The sequence below is a fragment of the Nicotiana tomentosiformis genome, chromosome 5 (assembly GCF_000390325.3).
Source record: "Nicotiana tomentosiformis chromosome 5, ASM39032v3, whole genome shotgun sequence".
NCBI classification, from domain to species: domain Eukaryota; kingdom Viridiplantae; phylum Streptophyta; class Magnoliopsida; order Solanales; family Solanaceae; genus Nicotiana; species Nicotiana tomentosiformis.
Window position 1 is genome coordinate 135,116,169 of NC_090816.1, and position 19,767 is coordinate 135,135,935.

Consider the following 19,767-nt stretch of genomic DNA (forward strand, 5'->3'; position numbering starts at 1 on the left):
CTGAGTTTTTTAAGGCTCAGATTGATGTTGTAATAGATTCTATGGTGAAAGTAGTAGAGAATTTGGAGTTAAAAGAGAGGACAAGGCAACTTGCTATAGAGTTTGTTTTAACAGTTGCTGAGGATGTTGTTTCTAAGTTGCTTAGTCAGCTAATTGTGATGTTAGTACATATTGAAGATGATCCTAATTGGGGAAATGCAATTAGTGATGATGAAAATGCAGGGGAGTTGAGTATGTGTAGTTATGCTATGGAAAGTTTGGGTAGGTTAGCAATTGCATTGGGAGGAAATGTGATTTTGCCTAGTTGCCTTGAGTATTTGTTCAGCTTCTTGTATGATGAAAACTGGAGAATTCGTCATGCTGGTGTTACTGCAATTGGTCTGATTTCCGAGGGTTGCTCAAAGGTATTACTCTCTCCGTTTCATTTTGTGTAGCACTCTTTCCTTTTTAGTGAGTATGTTCTGAAAAATGGGCATTCCCGAGTGCGCTGGGCAACAATTCATGCAATCGGTCAGCTTTCAAAGTGTTTGATGACTGTGTTGCCACATTCATCTGGCAGCGGTGTACGTGTATGTAAGAGTAATGACATAAGTTTTTAACAGTCATATCTCTGATATGATTTGGACTAACAAGTGACTTGCTGAATTGCAGAGAGGAATGACGATGATGAAGGAAGCGGCTCTGGCAACTTTAGCTTTTTTAGCTATTTCATCACAGGTACTTTTGTTTTCAGAGGTTCAAAAAGAACTTCCCTTTCGATGTTCTGGTGTTCTAAACTTCTTTTGCCTGGGATATTGTAGGAGGACTCTGCGTACATATATGATTCAATAATGCCATATCTGAAAGTTATCTTAGTAACTGCTACTAAAGATACAAGTTACATGCTCCTTACCAAATCATTGGAATGTATTACCATGATCGCAATGGCTGTCGGGAATCTTGCAATCCTTGATTATGTTGAGAAGGTGAATACAGTTTATATCTGTCCATTCCTTTATAGCAGGCATATTATAAAAGTTGACTGTGTTTCTTGGAACTGTAAAATAAACTAATATAATGAACTTTTTAGACTTAAATTAGAACCACATAGCGGTAAGCGATATTTAAACCATTAGATTCAGGGCAACTTCATTCCTACAGCAACATCTTGTAGATACAGTTCTTATAGAGAAAACTGAAAAAAAAAAAAAAAAAAACTACCAACATCAGTTAAGATCCAAAACTGCATTTACTAATGATGTGTCATTTTAGGTCATTTTTGTGCTCATTTCACTGCAAGAAACTCACATGGAGGTAGAAGATCCAATGAGGAGCCTTTTGTTATTATGGAATGATTTGATTCCTGTTTGTCCTGAGGTTTTTATGCCTTATATTGATTTCTTGATTGAGGGTTTTAAAGATTTTATGCCTACTGTATCACAAGATCATCGGTGTGGTGTTGCTGCTGCTAAGGCATCTGTAAAATTGGTTTTGTATTTGGGAAACACCGCAAATTATAGCAAGTTTTATGATCTTATGGGGTATGTAATGATGACTTTGTTTATGGCATTAGGTGAGGAAGTTCTTGTGTGTAGTCTTCTTGAGGATTTGATAATTTTGGCCGGGGCAGAAACTGAGTTTTTTACGGTTCAGATTGATGTTATAATAGCTTCAATGGTGAAAGTAGTAGAGAATTTGGAGTTAAAAGAGAGGACATGGCAACTTGCTATAGAGTTTGTTTTAATAGTTGCTGAGGATGTTGCTTCTAAGTTGCTTAGTCAGCTAATTGTGATGTTAGTACATATTGAAGATGATCCTAATTGGGGAAATGCAATTAGTGATGATGAAAATGCAGGGGAGTTGAGTATGTGTAGTTATGCTATGGAAAGTTTGGGTAGGTTAGCAATTGCATTGGGAGGAAATGTGATTTTGCCTAGTTGCCTTGAGTATTTGTTCAGCTTCTTGTATGATGAAAACTGGAGAATTCGTCATGCTGGTGTTACTGCAATTGGTCTGATTTCCGAGGGTTGCTCAAAGGTATTACTCTCTCCGTTTCATTTTGTGTAGCACTCTTTCCTTTTTAGTGAGTATGTTCTGAAAAATGGGCTTAATTAGTTTTTGTATGTGATTTATGGTGTGGAAATTCCAGGCATTGTTGCAGGAGATGGGGCAGCTTGTAGAGACTGTTGTGATGCTAATCCATGACACGCATCCCCGAGTGCACTGGGCAACAATTCATGCAATTGGTCAGCTTTCAAAGTATCTGAGCCCACATTTTCAAGAGCAATATCATCAACAGATCCTCCCTGCTTTGCGAGAAGTTTTAGATGATTTTGACAATCCTAGGTTGCAGGTACTTCGCATCTTTTTCTCTGTATCCTTTACCTTATGCAGAAAGCTATGCTAGTTGAGAATTTACAAGACTTACCTTAAAACTGCTTCAGGATAAAATGTTTACTGTCATCTGGCCAATGTACTAACTCTTTGTTATCTAATAGAGAAATTATTTAGCTACCACCTTTTCAGGTTGGCCTAATTTTACAGATAGTATAATTTACATTCAGCCTTTTGAGCACCTGAACTCTTAACTTTTCACACTTGTCCATTGCAAATACATACCATTGCATACTAATACTATCTCATTTGTACAGATATTAGTGTACAAATGAGATATATAGTGTTTACGTCTGTAAGAGTAATGATGTAATATTAGTGTCTGATGACTGTGTGTTGCCACATTCATCTGGCAGCGGGATACATGTATTTAAGAGTAACGACATAGGTTTTTAACAGTCATATCTCTGATATGATTTGGACTAACAAGTGACTCGCTGAATTCCAGAGAGGAATGACGATGATGAAGGAAGCCGCTCTGGCAACTTTAGCTTCTTTAGCTATTTCATCACAGGTACTTTTGTTTTCAGGGTTCCAACTGTTGTTTTCTTTCAATGTTCCGGTTTTCTAAACTTAGTTTGCCTGGGATATTTTAGGAGGATGCTGCATGCATATATGATTCTATAATGCCTTATCTGAAAGTTATCTTGCTAACTGCTACTAAAGATACAAGTCGCATGCACCTTACCAAATCCTTGGAATGCTTGACTATGATCGCAATGGCTGTTGGAAATCTAGCAATCCTTGATTATGTTGAAAAGGTGAATATAGTTTATATCTGTCCATTCCTTTGTAGCAGGCATATTTTAAAAGTTGAATGTGTTTCCTGGAACTGTCAAATAAACCAATACAATGAACATTTTAGATTTAAAGTTAGAACCACATAGCGGTAAAGCAATATTTAATCCATTAGATTCAGGGCAATGAAGTCATATTTGATTAGGAAATGTGGAAAGTAGTAATAAGTATTTGAATTTACCAGAGGAATAGGTGTGCGCTGTTGTAAACTCGAGCATGGACCAACTTCATTCCTTCAGCAACATCTTGTAGATTCAGTTCTTATAGAGAAAACTGGAAAAAAAAAACATTTATACTAATTGAAACTATCAACATCAGTTAAGTTCGGAATCTGCTTTACCAACAACGTGTCATTTTAGGTCACTTCTGCGCTCATTTCACTGCAAGAAACTCACATGGAGGTAGAAGATCCAATGAGGAGCCTTTTGTTACAAGTATGTTGATACACTTAGAATTTTCTGCAACTTCTCTTTCCTATTTTTGGCTAATTTACACCATAAACATTATGGTTTTCATATACTTGATTCGGTTACAGGCACGGGGTAGACTATGCAAATGCTTCGGGACAGATTTCCTTCCTTATCTGAGTGTTTCCATGCTCGTTGTACTAAAATCTGCTCAGCTAAAGAATTATTTGAGTGTTTCCAACAATTCAGACACAGAGGATTCTGATGATGAAAGGTTGGATCTTCCTAAAACACTCGGACGAAATTTCACTTATAATGCATGGAAAATGTATTAGTACTAGCTGTGCATGTAGATGGTTGTGCATTTCACTTAAGTTGCTTATTTTAGTGACTGAGACAATGGTCCGAACAATGTGTCACAAAGATAGTTTGAGAAATGTCGATTTCAGCAAGTAATAAAGAGAAACAAAGTCACTAAAATAAGCAACTTATTTGGCATAAATCTATTGAGGATGTCTTCATCTGACATATAAATATGTTCTGTAGCATGATTAAAGTCACTTCTGGGAATAAAAAGATCGGGATAAGAAGCGCACTTCTGGAAGGAAAAGCCTTGGCCTGTCATATACTATGCTGCTTTGCAGCTGAGTTAAAGGAAGGGCAGCATTTATGGGTTAATGAGGTATGTCTTGAATAATTACAATTTACAAGGATTAAACTTGTGGTTTCTATCACATGAAGATGAAGATTTCTATCTAACTTGTGGTTTATACAGGTTGTTAGTGGTTTAGTTCCAAATCTTACCTTTAAATTCAGCCAAGAAGTAAGAATGGGCGCCATTTCTGGTAAGTTTCTACATATTCCTTTCGGGCATTCTGAACTTTATCTGATGTTTTGCTAAATTGGATTTACACCTTTTGTAGTAATGGCATTACTGTTGCATTCAGCTGATTTTGCTGTGAGGAAAGGGCTTCCTGTAACAGGATGCGGCAAGCCCCCAGTTCAAAAGCTATTTGACAGCATAATCCCTGCTTTGCTTGATGCATTACAGAAGGTAATTAACCTAGAGTTGCAGCAAAAGTTTAATCAAATATCATATTGATACGATCTTTTAACGCTACTTTCCCTTTAGGAGTCAAAGGTACAAATTCAAGCAAGACTATTGGACGCATTCAACGAAAGCATTCAGGTCAGCATACTATTTTCTCTTCTGTATACTATTCTTCACATGTTTTGCCCTTGAGCTTTATTTGACTGTGCACTAAAAAGTACTTCAAATCTGACATTCTATATTTTTCAGCTAGTGGCAACTGCAGTTGGTATTTGTGCTAAATTCGGAGGCGATATCCTCAAGCCTCATACTATAGGTAATTTGTGCATTATAATATGCTTAAGATATTTATTTTCTCCACTAGCAGGACTGACTTAAATTTCAAATGTTGTTTCAGTAATATTCAATCATTTAAAATCTGTAATGGAGCATCCTAATGCAAAACGACCAGATAACATCATGGCTTATGAGGCTGCCATTTCTACCTGTGGGAAGTTAAGCCAGTTTGTCTGGGAAGGCATTTACACCTATAAGGTTTCTCTCTTACTACTACTTCCCTATATCATTATTATAAATAACACACATTCAGTTTGTACTAAAAGAAAACTTCATACACTAGAACACACAAACACTCAACACAAATTTACGACTTCTCTTGATAAATTTGTGGTTTATTGGATGACATATTATAAACTTTCTTGATTTATGAAACTATTTTACGTGGCAGTTTATCTTGCTTTGGCTAAGCCACTTACCAATAAGGTGTAACTTGGATGAGGCTAAAGTCAGTCACGAACTGCTTTGTTCGATGATGGAAACGTAAGTTTTTTCAGTTGAGCAACAAGCAATAAATGATTAAAAACCTTCAACATTTCTTATGTGTTTCTGGCGTTGTGCCTTGTTCTTTCAGGTCAGAGAAGAAAATTATTGGCCCTCAAGGATCTTATATACCGAAAATAATAGCAGATTTTGCTGAGGTAGTATTTCCTTTTCCTGTACCCTTTATCCTAAATATTGCCACACTATTAGTTAACATACCCGGTCAATATAGGCTTTATGAAAGGCGGTTACAGTTAACTTAACCTATTACAAAGAATGTACAGTTCCAAATATCTACTAAGGTATCCTCCATTTCATATATTCTCTTTTTTAGGTTTTATGGGCAGGGAAAAATTTAGCAACAGAAGAAACTATCAGGCGAATGATCAATCTATTGAACAAGTTCCAAAGGGAACATCAGCCTTCTGTCCTGTCCAACATATATGCAACATTACCTTTACCACATCAAAGCATGTTGCGCACTGTCTTGTCAACCATATAATTTGTTTGTGTATTCGTTTAGTAGATACATGTATAGAACACAGAAGTAGCTAACAGGAAAAGTAGCAGACTCAAAACTTGTATAGACAGAGGAAGGTTCCTCCTATTACTGTAAAGAGCGCGATTGTATACAACGGATGAAGTAGGAGATTTTTGTATTTGAAAGGAATTTACAATTCTTTCTGCTCTATCTTGTGTTATATTTGAGGTGATTTTCTGTCATGTATTAACTTTGGATTGCAATTTAGATTGACCTCCTTTATTTAATCATTCATGGTAAGAAGCCAAGTTGACCCTATAAGTCCTTTGTTTTTAGTTTCCATTCTTAGTTTCACTATCCATTAATTTTGGCAAAAGCTAGAAAAATTCTAAAGTGAAAAGGAACAAAAGATGTGATCTGTGAAGTGCATAAGAGGTGGATTTCTGTGGATTTGGGGACATTAGACATTGCTATTTATTATCATGTCAAATTTGAAACACACACACACACACACACACTAGGTTTTCTTCTCCATGAGACAAAAAAATGGAAAAAGTCATCCCATGGGAGACTTTCGATAAAATTGGAACGAAAAAAGAAAAAGCAAAAGTTAAGACAGAAATGTGAAATTGCATAAATCCAACTTCAATGAGCTTATTTTTCTTCAAATTACCTGTTGATCATGTGGCACTGAGGTCGCGTCCACCGTTGTAGCTTGTGTGTACTTGTTTGGAAAGAGAGCATCTCTTGTTTCAGAAGAACAAGAAACTTCCAGTTTCTGCTTCAGTTCTTTTCCTTTCCGCATAAGGCATTCATCTCCCAATTCTCAATTCATTGTGAAGTACATAGAAAAATCACTCTCATATCAACCAACTAAAGAATAGAAATTCAGTTGCCCAACTGCATCAAATACGGCTGTAACCATAGTAGAAGCATACGATATCAAATCATCTCAAGTATTTTTTGGGTCTTTATTCCTCAACTTTGTTGGCACATATGGAGTATGAACTGTCATACTGAACAAGGTACAGATAATGAGAAAACACTCCCAAAATTCAATACTGAGGCTATTGTTTCCTCGGATTTGGTTTTTAAGAGAATTGGTCTATAAAATTGGAGTAACCATAATTTGTTCGCATAATATAATACAGCTAAATCACATGAAGCCAACTGAAATAAAACAGGCATTTAGAGGTAGTGAGGCTCCATAACAGACACGAACATTAGTAAGGCAACGTTCAGAGGGAACAAACAAATGGCGTAAGATAGAAATAGCCATCAGATCATCATTATATTGAAATAACAAGAACTAGTTGTCCTAGTACTAGAACCCAAAATTTATGAAGCCACTGACTTGCACGACGTAAATAAGACGAGCTTCAGGATCAAACTTCAAGTTCCGCTTCCAATTCACGAGTCTGCATTTCACTCCAGTATGCAATCTTCTTCAACATCAATATCACTCAGATCAAGATCAGCAAGTAACTCCTCCAAAGGAATAGAAGGAACATCTTCCCCATCAACAATAGATGTGACTTCCGACCGTTGATATTCTTTATTACGATACAATGATATGTTGATATTCTTTATTACGATACAATGATATGTTGAACCTCAGATCAGGATTCTCCTCTAAATCTCTCAAGAATTGTTCATATTCTGAGTTCAACTTTTGTTCCTGATCTCTTCCCTTGCCAGAGTTATCGACTTCCATATTAAGAGACTTAAGCTTCCAAGATCGAGGCTTCCCACGTTTCTTTTGGCGCTTCTCTTCATAGCTTTTCTTAATTAATATCACCTCCGGAAGGACAAGACCTTTGTATTTGTCTAGCTCAATATCATTACTATTGGCTCCATATAAATCATAACCGAGGGCGTAGTATCCGGAATTTAGAAGATGGCCTAGATGTGTTCTTACAGAGAACATAGTATCATTTTTCCCAAAATCAGATACACGAGCCACTTGAGTATCAGCTAAAACATACGTCGAGCCCCCAATATTAACTTCTTCAGAAACCACATCGACGTCTAAAACTACATACTCAACAAGCTGTCTACTAGACAACAAAGGCTTAAACGACGCCCTCCAGTACTGATCAGCATCCAAGAAACAATGCCTCAGAGTAAACGGGTCTAATAAAGCGATATTGTTGCTCACTTTGGTGCAGATCACAAGAGGACCGATATTTCCCAAACTAGCTGCTACCTTTGGAGGGAGACATATCAAATCCTCACGACAAATCGGGCTGATTTCTACAGAGAATGTATACTTATAATTGAAGTTATTGCTCTTGTGATCATGAGATACAAGTTGATTGTCATTTCGGCTCCTAACAGGTACCACCCTACTCACAAAGTCCACAAACTTTAAAGCATGACTTCTATGTGCAAAGAAGAAATCAATTCCCTGAACCAACTGTTGAATTTTTATGGCACGATTAGCAGCCTCGTGCTTTAGAATGAGCTGCTCCAAATAGAAGAAAGTTCTTCGATGAGAAACGTGCTGTCTAAGCTGCACAGCCGCCACCCATTGATCAGGGTTAGCTTGCACCTTTGAACAAGATTCACACATTTGGTCTTGAACAACATACTCAACGGCATATGTTTGTTCGAGAACTGCTCCATTTAGTACCTCTTTTTCGACTCTAAGCCTAACTTTGATCCTTTTGGAATGAGGTTCAGTCCAAATAAACTCGGCATTCATCAACTTAACTTTATTTAAATTCTTCAACCTCTTGATACAGAAGGTGAGTAACTCCTTCGATTCGAGCTGTGCTTTGATCCAACTCCTTGGAGGCTGCAAATAGCTATCGCATTCGGGGCAGTGGATAATCACAACATGTTTTTGTAAGCCTTCTGTTATATCAACCTCGGATCGCAAGCATTTAGCACACATATAGGCAGCATTTGGTTGCATCAAGATTCCGCATTTGCAACATAATACACTGCCTATTGTTTGTTGTACTGTAAACATACATGATACTTCTGCCATACTTATTAAAAAAAAAAGGATTGTTACACAAATAGCTGGCCAGAATTAATGTTTACTTTGTCTAGCCGGTATACATAATATATAATTATATATATTTTATACATCCGCCGGCGGCTATTTTTAGTTTAAGAGATTAGGTGAGTGGCTACTTGGGTTAGTTCTTTTTTTTTTTAAAAAGAATAAAAATACATTTTGCATACATAAAACAATCAACCAATTAGACATAGCTTTCCATGGCAGATAACAAGCAGTAAGTTACATATATTTTAATTTTCAATTATCCTTTGTTTGTAATAAACAAGAAACAAACTGAAACTGAATAATTTCTCCAAAATAACAAGCACTCCCTCTGTCTAAACAGTTTCTTAAAACAGAAAAAAAGAGCACCCTTTTCTTCCTTGTACCAAATGAACATGGATTGGATGATCGCAAACAAATAAAGGAATGAAATTGATTGAAAAAAAAGAAAATAGAAATAAAGCTTTTCAATTTGAGAAACTGAATTGAGAGATTAATATACCTGGAATTGGAGAAGAGAAAAAACTGAATGATAAAAAATTGAAGTTGGTAATATTAAGGAAGAAATATGTGGAGTTAATGTTTTTTTCTTGGCGTTTGTTATTATTTTGGACCTTAAAAATAAACGAATTTAACCGACTTTAGGAAGAGAGTGGCGTCACTGTTTACTACTTGGTCTTCCCCCGGTATTGAATCATCAATTCAATTATACATGTCAAATAAAGTAGTACATTCACAATTCTATTTAGCTCAACTACATAAATTTGACCCAAAAGTAATAAAATTGGGGCAAGTGCACGGATACTCATTCTTCTTATGAATGTTGTTTAGAGATTAGCAATTACTTATTTGTCCTGAAATTTTAAACTAAATATCTTAACTTCAAGACAATCCTGAAAAATTAAAATTCAGGACGCACTGGCTAATTCCTAAATATCATGCTTATAAAGTGGCTATCTGGTGTCATTTCTACATAAATTTGCAACGATAACTTATTTGGCTCGACCTGTAGATCCATTAACGTTAAGTGAGCAGTTGAGCCTGAACTGTCGAATCGAAGTCACTTTTGGAACAAATATTTCCTACAGCTAAAATGTGTACAATCCAGCGGGATCGTGCACCGCAAACCCGAGTGGTAAGTCCATGATTCGAAAGAGAATAAAATTGACAATGCTAATGTCTACATAATGAGTGCAACAACTTTAGCTTAACCCGAGTGCGTCCTGAATTTTAGTTTTTGAGTTTAAATTTTCGGGACAAAAATACCTTGAATTATCCTTTTTAGTTTAGAATTTTAGGATAAAATAAGTATTGGCTAATCTCTAAAGAAGTACGTTCACAATTCTATTTAGCATTGATGGCGTTGTGCTTGTTCTTTCAGGTCAGAGAAGAAAATTATTGGCCCTCAAGGATCTTATATACCGAAAATAATAGCAATTTTTGCTGAGGTAGTATTTCCTTTTCCTGTACCCTTTATTCTAAAATATTACCACACTATTAGTTAACTATACCCGGTTAATATAGGCTTTATGAAAGGCGGTTACAGTTAACTTAACTTATCACAAACAATGTACAGTTCCATATATCTACTAAGGTATCCTCCATTTCATATATTCTCTTTTTTTAAGATATCCCCCACTTGAAAATAAGTCAAATTAATGATCATTTTACAAATCTCCACCTTTACATAATTTTGGCTTATATATAGTAAATTTATTTCACCTTTTCCGCAAAAATCCCAATGGGCAGGCACAAAGTGCTTATCATCGAAAGCATTTTTTTAAGCACTTTTCAAAATAAGCTGATTTTAAAAGCTTAGCCGAACATGCTATAATTTTGGATTAAAATTGATAATTGTGCATACACATATGCCAGTCACGTGACGTAATTATAAAAATAAAATAAATAAATAAATAAACAAGACCTCCAAAAAAAGGCAAATAGCAAGACTTCCCAGGGTATGGTCTCCAAGCCTCAACTTTGTACAATATTAATTGTTGAGAATTGGATTTATATTTCGGTACGACATGAATAATTTTAAAAAAATGGAAATTTATAGGGGATAATATATTTTCTATTCAACATTTTAATTGAACCTTGTTACTGATCATTTCTCATGTTACATCATTAGTCTTTAAAATAATATGTTGTATAGAAGAGTTGATTATTAGCTAACTCTTTAATACCAAAGTAAAAATAATAACGAAAATTCGGGCAAATTTCTTCTCTTCTTGTGTTTTTATGTATCCAAATATTATTTTTTCAAGTGCTCTGCTCCACCACTCAGCCTACGCTTAACATCTCTAGTCTCTACCTCAGGTTTCTAGCTTCTCCTCTCTAATATGACTTAAGGAAATAATCCAAACTATTAAAATCCTTAATGCAAGTAAAAATACTCACAAAAATTAAAATTTTGGATATTTTCTGATGACTTTGTCTTCAGCATGTGTCTTGCTTATATCGTAGAGGTCTAATCCAGATTATGTTAAGTAGAATGTTTGTTTTTGAATTTAAATCATTATTGAAGAATTAGAGGGCCAACGGAGAGGTAGAGGTAGGCCAAAGAAGAGGTGGGGAGAAGTGATTAAGCAAGACATGGCACAACTTCAGCTGATCAAGGACATGACCCTTGATAGGAAGATATGGAGGCCGAGGATTAGGGTAGTAGAGTAGGTAGTCTAGAGTGTTCATAACAGTAGTATTGGCACACAGTCTCGCTTTTTGTTGGTAGTAGATTTTTATGACTAACCGTTGTTTTCTTTTATTGTTGATCACCTTACTGTCTTGTTGTTTTTATTCTGCTTTTATATGGCTTTTTGGTACTGTCCCTTCTTGTCTATATTTTCATTAATGTGGTGCTTATACTTTCCTGAGCCGAGAGTTTATTGGAAACAATCTCTCTATCCTCACAAGGCAGGGGTAAAGTCTGCGTGCACACTATCCTCCCCAGACCCCACAGTCAGGGGCGGATCTAGTCATTGAATTTGGGTGCTCGAGCACCCATTAATCTCGGCTCCGAGTATATATAATTGTATAGAAAATTTGAGGAAACGAATATAAAAGAGGAGAAAGCACCCAATAGACAAAAAGTTTAATGGGTGCTTTGGTTAAGGGAGGGTGCTAGAAGTTTACGAAAATTGAATGGGTGAGGGTTCCAATCCTTCTCCCAACAAGCCTTTTTTAAAACAGACAAATTATTCCCTTTTTTTCTCCTCATATTATCAAGCTACTTTCTCTTTTTTCATTCTTTTCAGTTTTCACCCGCCGTTGTTTTTATCCAATATTATTTTTTAGAATTCCTTTTTGCTGACTTTGTTTTATCTTTTCTTATTTTATAAAATATAATTCACTATAAAGAAAGAAAAAGAAAAAGCACTCCAAATTTCGGCCCTTCTGAATACGGGCAATTCCTCCCGAAGGGACAAAACCACCAATCTCTTTTCTTGTCAGCAACGTTATCCATCACAATTTTCCGGTATCCATAATATTAATACTATAAGTTTTCTCGTTAACTTTTTCATCACCGTGTTCAAATAGTCATGCATTTGTGTAATATGATTGCTAATAAATTTACGTTAAAAAAAGCTAAGCACCCACGAATTTAAATTTCTAGATCCGCCATTGCCCACAGTATAGGTATTACTGGGTATGTTGTTGTTGTTGTTGTTGTTGTTGTTGTTGTTATGTATATATATATATATAGAGAGAGAACTATAATAAAAAAATAAAAAAGATTTCAAGTGCCCAAAAAAGGAACGAAGAAAAATATTTACCATTCAAATGAAAATAAAAGAATATTAACAATATTTATAATTACTATTTAATAATATTAGTATTAGAATTGTTAGATAGATGCTTCGATATATTCAAGGAAAGAACCACTGATGAGGGTCCAATGGCCACTTACTTTTCGCTTCTTTGCGCTGCTTGCCTTTTAAAATATTTGCAGAGGAGAGCAGGTAGATGTTGCTATTTTGGAAGTTGGATTAGGAGGCGAATATGATGCAACAAATGTGTTCCTTTTTTTTTTTTTTTTGGTTTTCGCCCGGTGTCCGGTTCCTGCATTGGAGCCCGACTATATACGGATTCGCGTCGGGTAGGGCCCCATTCGGGAGGAAGCGCTCCCTACCAAGAATTTTTTCATACCCAGAGCTCGAACTCAAGACCTTTGATTAAAGGAGGAGCAGCCCCATCCGCTTCACCACATCCTTTGGTGATAATCATGTATTGAATTCAACTTCTTAGTTAGTTATACCAGTGTAATGACCTAACCGGTCATTTTTAATTTTTAAAAACTCGTTCCCTAAAATAAAACTCCTCGAACATACTTTTATTAATTTATGACTCGCGGAGATGGTTGGTTCGGGATTTAGAAGTGTGTGAGTTGAAATCGGAATACTTGGTTCCTTAAGTTAGCTTTAAATAGACAAGTTTGACTTCGGTCAACATTTCGAGAAAACGATACCGGAATCGGGATTTGACGGTTCCAATAGGTTCGTATGATGATTTTGGACTTGGTCATATGTCCGAATCAGATTTTGGATAACCTGAGAGCGTTTTGACGCTTAATAGTAAAAAATCAACTATTTGAAGGTTTAAAATTCTTTAAATTTGATTTGGGATAGGTTTTTGAGTAATTAAAATCCGTTTAGAATTCTGAGTTTGGGAATAGTTCCGTATAGCGATTTAAGACTTGCACGCTAATTTTCGTGTCATTCCGAGTAGTTTAAGTATATTTCGGCGCATTGGAAGTAAATTGAAGAAATTAAAATTCTTAAGTTTGAATCAATTTGATTTAGGGTATGATTCTTAGATTTGATGTTGTTTTACGCATTCCGAGAGTTCGAGCGAGTCCGTTTTATGATTTCAAACTTGTTGGTATGTTCGGGCGGAGTCCCGAGGGCCCCGAGTGTCAATCGGACGAGACTCGGACCAAGTTGGAAGTTGGGAGCCAAAACTGAAGCTCCCAACTACTGTCAGAATCGCACCTGCGCTTTGAGACATTCGCAGATGCGACAGAAGCTCGCAGGCACGGCACTCGCAGATTTCTTCGCAGAAGCGGAAAAGGAATGGGAGGCCTGCCATTGCAGGTGCGGAATATTGGGCGTACCTGCGAACGCGCAGATGCGAGAATTGGCCAGGCGAGTGGAACTCGCACCTGCGAGGATTTTCCGCACCGTTCCAACCTCCGCAGGTGTGAAAGACCTGTTTGGCAGAAAGCTTAAAAGAACGGGAATTTACCATTTTTGCCTGTTTTCTCTCAACATTTGGGCGATTTCAGAGCTTTTGAGAGGGGGGTTTCAACTAGAAATTTGAAGGTAAGTTAATTCTACACACTTTGAGTTAAATACATAGATTAAAGGTAGATTATATCTAGTAAATCTTAGAAATCAAAGATTTAGATGAAAAACCTAGATTTTTATAAAAGTGAGATTTTAACCACGAAAATAGTTATGGAATTGGGTAGAAATTATATATTTAAGTTCTTGAGATTATGGGTAACGTTTTCATCTAAAAAATTTCAGAATCCGAGCATGTGGGCCCGGGGTGAATTTTAAGAATTTTACCATTTTGGATAAGGTAATTTATTTAATAGATAAATTTCGAATTATTTAGCATATATTAATTATTTTGTATAATATTTGGATAGTTTCGGATTTTTCGGCGTCGAATCGAGAATTCAACGCGACATGGTAATTAGACATAGCTTGGATTAGTTCTTTTTTTTTAGTTTAAGAGATTAGGTGGGCGGCTACTTGGATTAGTTCTTTTTTTTTTTTTTTTAAAGAATAAAAATACATTTTGCATACATAAAAAAATCAACCAATTAGACATAGCTTTCCATGGCAGATAACAAGCAGTAAGTTACATATATTTTAATTTTCAATTATCCTTTGTTTGTACTAAACAAGAAACAAACTGAAACTGAATAATTTCTCCAAAATAACAAGCACTCACTCTGTCTAAACAGTTTCTTAAAACAGAAAAAAAGAGCACCCTTTTCTTCCTTGTACCAAATGAACATGGATTGGATGATCGCAAACAAATAAAGGCATGAAATTGATTGAAAAAAAAGAAAATAGAAATAAAGCTTTTCAATTTGAGAAACTGAATTGAGAGATTAATATACCTGGAATTGGAGAAGAGAAAAAACTGAATGATAAAAAATTGAAGTTGGTAATATTAAGGAAGAAATATGTGGAGTTAATGTTTTTTTCTTGGCGTTTGTTATTATTTTGGACCTTAAAAATAAACGAATTTAACCGACTTTAGGAAGAGAGTGGCGTCACTGTTTACTACTTGGTCTTCCCCCGGTATTGAATCATCAATTCAATTATACATGTCAAATAAAGTAGTACATTCACAATTCTATTTAGCTCAACTACATAAATTTGACCCAAAAGTAATAAAATTGGGGCAAGTGCACGGATACTCATTCTTCTTATAAATGTTGTTTAGAGATTAGCAACTACTTATTTGTCCTGAAATTTTAAACTAAATATCTTAACTTCAAGACAATCCTGAAAAATTGAAATTCAGGACGCACTGGCTAATTCCTAAATATCATGCTTATAAAGTGGCTATCGGGTGTCATTTCTACATAAAATTGCAACGATAACTTATTTGGCTCGACCTGTAGATCCATTAACGTTAAGTGAGCAGTTGAGCCTGAACTGTCGAATCGAAGTCACTTTTGGAACAAATATTTCCTACAACTAAAATGTGTCCAATCCAGCGGGATCGTGCACCGCAAACCCGAGTGGTAAGGCCATGATTCGAAAGAGAATAAAATTGACAATGCTAATGTCTACATAATGAGGAAATTTGAGGACTCAATTGGAAATTATTCTAAATATGCTTAGAATTTAACCATGAGTGCAACAACTTTAGCTTAACCCGAGTGCGTCCTGAATTTTAATTTTTGAGTTTAAATTTTCGGGACAAAAATACCTTGAATTTGAGTTTTCTCGTTAACTTTTTTCATCACGGTGTTCAAATAGTTATGCATTTATGAAATATGATTGCTAATAAATTTACGTTAAAAAAAGCTAAGCACCCACGAACTTAAATTCCTAGATCCGCCATTGTCCACAGTGTGAGTATTACTGGATATGTTGTTATTGTTGTTGTTGTGTGTGTGTATATATATATAGAACTATAATAAAAAATAAAAAAGATTTCAAGTGCCCAAAAAAGGAACGAAGAAAAACATTTACCATTCAAATGAAAATAAAAGAATATTAACAATATTTATAATTACTATTTAATAATATTAGTATTAGAATTGTTAGATAGATGCTTCGATATATTCAAGGAAAGAACCACTGATGAGGTTCCAATGGCCACTTACTTTTCGCTTCTTTGCGCTGCTTGCCTTTTAAAATATTTGCAGAGGAGAGCAGGTAGATGTTGCTATTTTGGAAGTTGGATTAGGAGGCGAATATGATGCAACAAATGTGGTCCTTTTTTTTTTTTTGGTTTCTCGCCCGGTGTCCGGTTCCCGCACTGGAGCCCGACTATATACGGATTCGCGTCGGGTAGGGCCCCATTCGGGAGGAAGCGCTCCCTGCCAAGAATTTTTCCATACCCAGAGCTCGAACTCAAGACCTCTGGTTAAGGGAGGAGCAGCCCCATCCGCTGCACCACATCCTTTGGTGATAATCATGAATTGAATTCAACTTCTTAGTTAGTTATACCAGTGTAATGACCCAATCGGTCATTTTTAACTTTTAGAAACCCGTTCCCTATAATAAAACTCCCCGAATATACTTTTATTAATTTATGACTCGCGGAGATGGTTGGTTCGGGATTTGGAAGTGTGTGAGTTGAAATCGGAACACTTGGTTCCTTAAGTTAGCTTTAAATTGACAAGTTTGACTTCAGTCAACATTTCGAGAAAACGATACCGGAATCGGGATTTGACGGTTCCAATAGGTTCGTATGATGATTTTGAATTTGGGCGTATGTTCGAATCAGGTTTTGGATAACTCGGGAGCGTTTTGACGCTTAATAGTAAAAAATCAACTATTTGAAGGTTTAAAATTCTTTAAATTTGGTTTGGGGTAGGTTTTTGAGTAATTGAAATCCGTTTGGAATTTCGAGTTTGAGAATAGTTCCGTATAGTGATTTAAGACTTGCACATAAATTTTCGTGTCATTTCGAGTAGTTTAAGTATATTCGGCTCATTGGAAGTAAATTGAAGAGCTTGAAATTCTTAAGTTTGAATCAATTTGGTTTAGGGTATGATTCTTAGATTTGATATTGTTTTACACGTTCCGAGAGTTCGAGCAAGTCCGTTTTATAATTTCAAACTTGTTGGTATATTCAGGCGGAGTCACGGGGGCCCCGAGTGTCAATCGGACGAGGCTCGGACCAAGTTGGAAGTTGGGAGCCAAAACTAAAGCTCCCAGCTACTGTCAGAATCGCACCTGCACTTGGCCAGTCGCAGGTGCGACATTCATAAATGCGACAGAAGCTCGCAGGCGCGGCACTCGCAGATGCGGCACTCGCAGATGCGAGATTTCTTCGCAGAACCGAAAAAGGAATGGGAGGCCTGCTATCGCAGGTGCGGAATATTGGGCGCACCTACGAACGCGCAGATGCGAGAATTGGCTAGGTGAGTGGAACTCGCACCTGCAAGGAGTTTTCACAGGTGCGGAGCCGCAGGTGCGTTCCAACCTCCGCATGTGCGAAAGACCTGTTTGGCAGAAAGCTTAAAAGAACGGGAATTCACCATTTTGCCTGTTTTCTCTCCACATTTGGGCGATTTTAGAGCTTTTGAGAGTGGGGGTTTCAACTAGCAATTTGAATGTAAGTTAATTCTACACACCTTGAGTTAAATACATAGATTATAGGTAGATTATAACTAGTAAATCCTAGAAATCAAAGATTTAGATGAAAAACCTAGATTTTTATAAAAGTGAGATTTTAACCACGAAAATAGTTATGGAATTGGGTAGAAATTATATATTTAAGTTCTTGAGATTATGGGTAACGTTTTCATCCAAATATTTCCAGAATCCGAGCAGTGGGCCCGGGGTGAATTTTAGAAATTTTACCATTTTGGATAAGGTAATTTATTTAATAGATAAATTTCGAATCATTTAGCATATATTAATTATTTTGTATAATATTTGGATAGTTTCAGATTTTTTGGCATCGAATCGAGAATTCAACGCGACGTGGTAATCGGAAAGTGGACTTTAAGACGAGGTAAGTCTCTTGTCTAATTTTGTGAGGGAAAAATTACCCCATAGGGATTAAATTGAATAATTGTTGCTAATTGTGGGGGCTACGTATGCACGAGGTGACGAGAGTCCGTGCGTAGCTACTATTAATGCTAAAGTCCGGATAGTTTAGGACTCAAAGCATGAATTACTTGTGTACATTGTATTCTTTGTTTAATTAATATTAATTCATATATATATGTGAATTGTTAGATAAAGATATTAAAGGATGGAAATCACATATGCTTGATTTTCTGTTTAAATAATTAATTGTTAAAAAAAATTATTTTTCCTCCCGAATTTATCTTATAATAAATATACTCTTCTTCCGGAGGTACATAAGAAAATATCCTCCTTTCTTGTGGAGCGGGTCGAACGCCTCGGCAGGATAGATGCATCTATAGATCGTGTCGCACGTCCCTCGGCAGTGTACACGACACTCTGGATCGGACGGTACGTCCTCGGCAGAAATCATGCTTAATAATAATAATTACACGATAATTTAATAGTTATTTCAAGCTTGCGAAACTAATTGATAAATTGGAGAATCCTTAAAATTTAATGAATTATTATTCCTGCTTGTATTTTCAAGTGTATTTTTGCTAACGTCACCAAAGCATATAGTATGCTTTTCTGAAAATTGTTCAATTACAATTGTCATATTTCTACCAACTACTCCTTTTTTGCATGAGAAACCTTTTCAAGGACTAGGAGTACGTAACTTTTTTTCATATGATGTGAACAGAACTATATATTTCTGTTTCACAAAAAAAAAAATAATGCTGATTTTTCCTCTTTTTTGGCTCGCCCATGCATGAACTTACTCATCAATAAATGATTGAAACTTCAAGTCTCTATATCTATATCTATATCTATCTATATATTGTTATAAAAATATGAATAAAATATTGGATTACAAAAATAACATTTTAATATTAAGCATAATAACTCACAATAAAAGGATATAATCATAATTTTAGACATTAGCTTTATCATCCAATTAGTTTTAGGACATAATACTATAAAAATCGTATCCCAAGTTCTTCTCCTGCCCTTTTACAAATTTGAGATTACTATTAAAACAGAAAAAAAGAGCACCCTTTTCTTTCTTGTACCAAATGAACATGGATTGGATGATCGCAAACAAATAAAGGCATGAAATTGATTGAAAAAAAAGAAAAGAAAAGAAAATAGAAATAGAGTTTTTCAATTTGAGAAACTGAATTGAGAGATTAATATACCTGGAATTAGAGAAGAGAGAAAACTGAATGATAAAAAATTGAAGTTGGTAATATTAAGGAAGAAATATGTGGAGTTAATGTTTTTTTCTTGGCGTTTGTTATTATTTTGGACCTTAAAAATAAACGAATTTAACCGACTTTAGGAAGAGAGTGGCGTCACTGCTTACTACTTGGTCTTCCCCCGGTATTGAATCATCAATTCAATTATACATGTCAAATAAAGTAGTACATTCACAATTCTATTTAGCTCAACTACATAAATTTGACCCAAAAGTAATAAAATTGGGGCAAGTGCACGGATACTCATTCTTCTTATGAATGTTGTTTAGAGATTAGCAACTACTTATTTGTCCTGAAATT

General features: G+C 35.7%; 3 protein-coding genes across 4 annotated transcripts; 2 read left to right on the forward strand and 1 right to left on the reverse strand.

Moving 5' to 3' along the window:
* The first annotated feature begins 1,287 nt into the window (after positions 1 to 1,287).
* LOC138893200 (uncharacterized) lies at positions 1,288 to 5,007 on the forward strand. Its single transcript, XM_070176977.1, has 12 exons — positions 1,288 to 2,016; positions 2,129 to 2,332; positions 2,822 to 2,887; positions 2,970 to 3,134; positions 3,531 to 3,605; positions 3,707 to 3,852; positions 4,125 to 4,260; positions 4,354 to 4,423; positions 4,502 to 4,632; positions 4,711 to 4,767; positions 4,879 to 4,945; positions 4,997 to 5,007. The coding sequence occupies exons 1-12, from the start codon at positions 1,288 to 1,290 to the stop codon at positions 5,005 to 5,007; spliced, it is 1,857 nt and encodes a 618-aa protein (XP_070033078.1).
* Positions 5,008 to 5,030: 23 nt separating this feature from the next.
* LOC138891683 (uncharacterized) lies at positions 5,031 to 6,137 on the forward strand. Its single transcript, XM_070175413.1, has 4 exons — positions 5,031 to 5,163; positions 5,357 to 5,448; positions 5,540 to 5,606; positions 5,783 to 6,137. Exons 1-4 carry the CDS (start codon positions 5,053 to 5,055, stop codon positions 5,948 to 5,950), a joined length of 438 nt encoding a protein of 145 aa, XP_070031514.1. The 5' UTR covers positions 5,031 to 5,052; the 3' UTR covers positions 5,951 to 6,137.
* Positions 6,138 to 7,042: 905 nt separating this feature from the next.
* Positions 7,043 to 9,564, reverse strand: LOC104091827 (uncharacterized). 2 transcript variants are annotated; one of them, XM_070175412.1, is made up of 3 exons: positions 9,442 to 9,564; positions 7,536 to 8,922; positions 7,043 to 7,504 (listed from the first exon to the last, which is right to left on the reverse strand). In XM_070175412.1, exons 2-3 carry the CDS (start codon positions 8,919 to 8,921, stop codon positions 7,355 to 7,357), a joined length of 1,536 nt encoding a protein of 511 aa, XP_070031513.1. In that variant the 5' UTR covers position 8,922; positions 9,442 to 9,564; the 3' UTR covers positions 7,043 to 7,354. The 2 variants fall into 2 exon arrangements, with proteins under 2 accessions (XP_070031513.1, XP_070031512.1); XM_070175411.1 differs by having other exon boundaries at positions 7,043 to 7,473; positions 7,505 to 8,922.
* Positions 9,565 to 19,767: the final 10,203 nt, after the last annotated feature.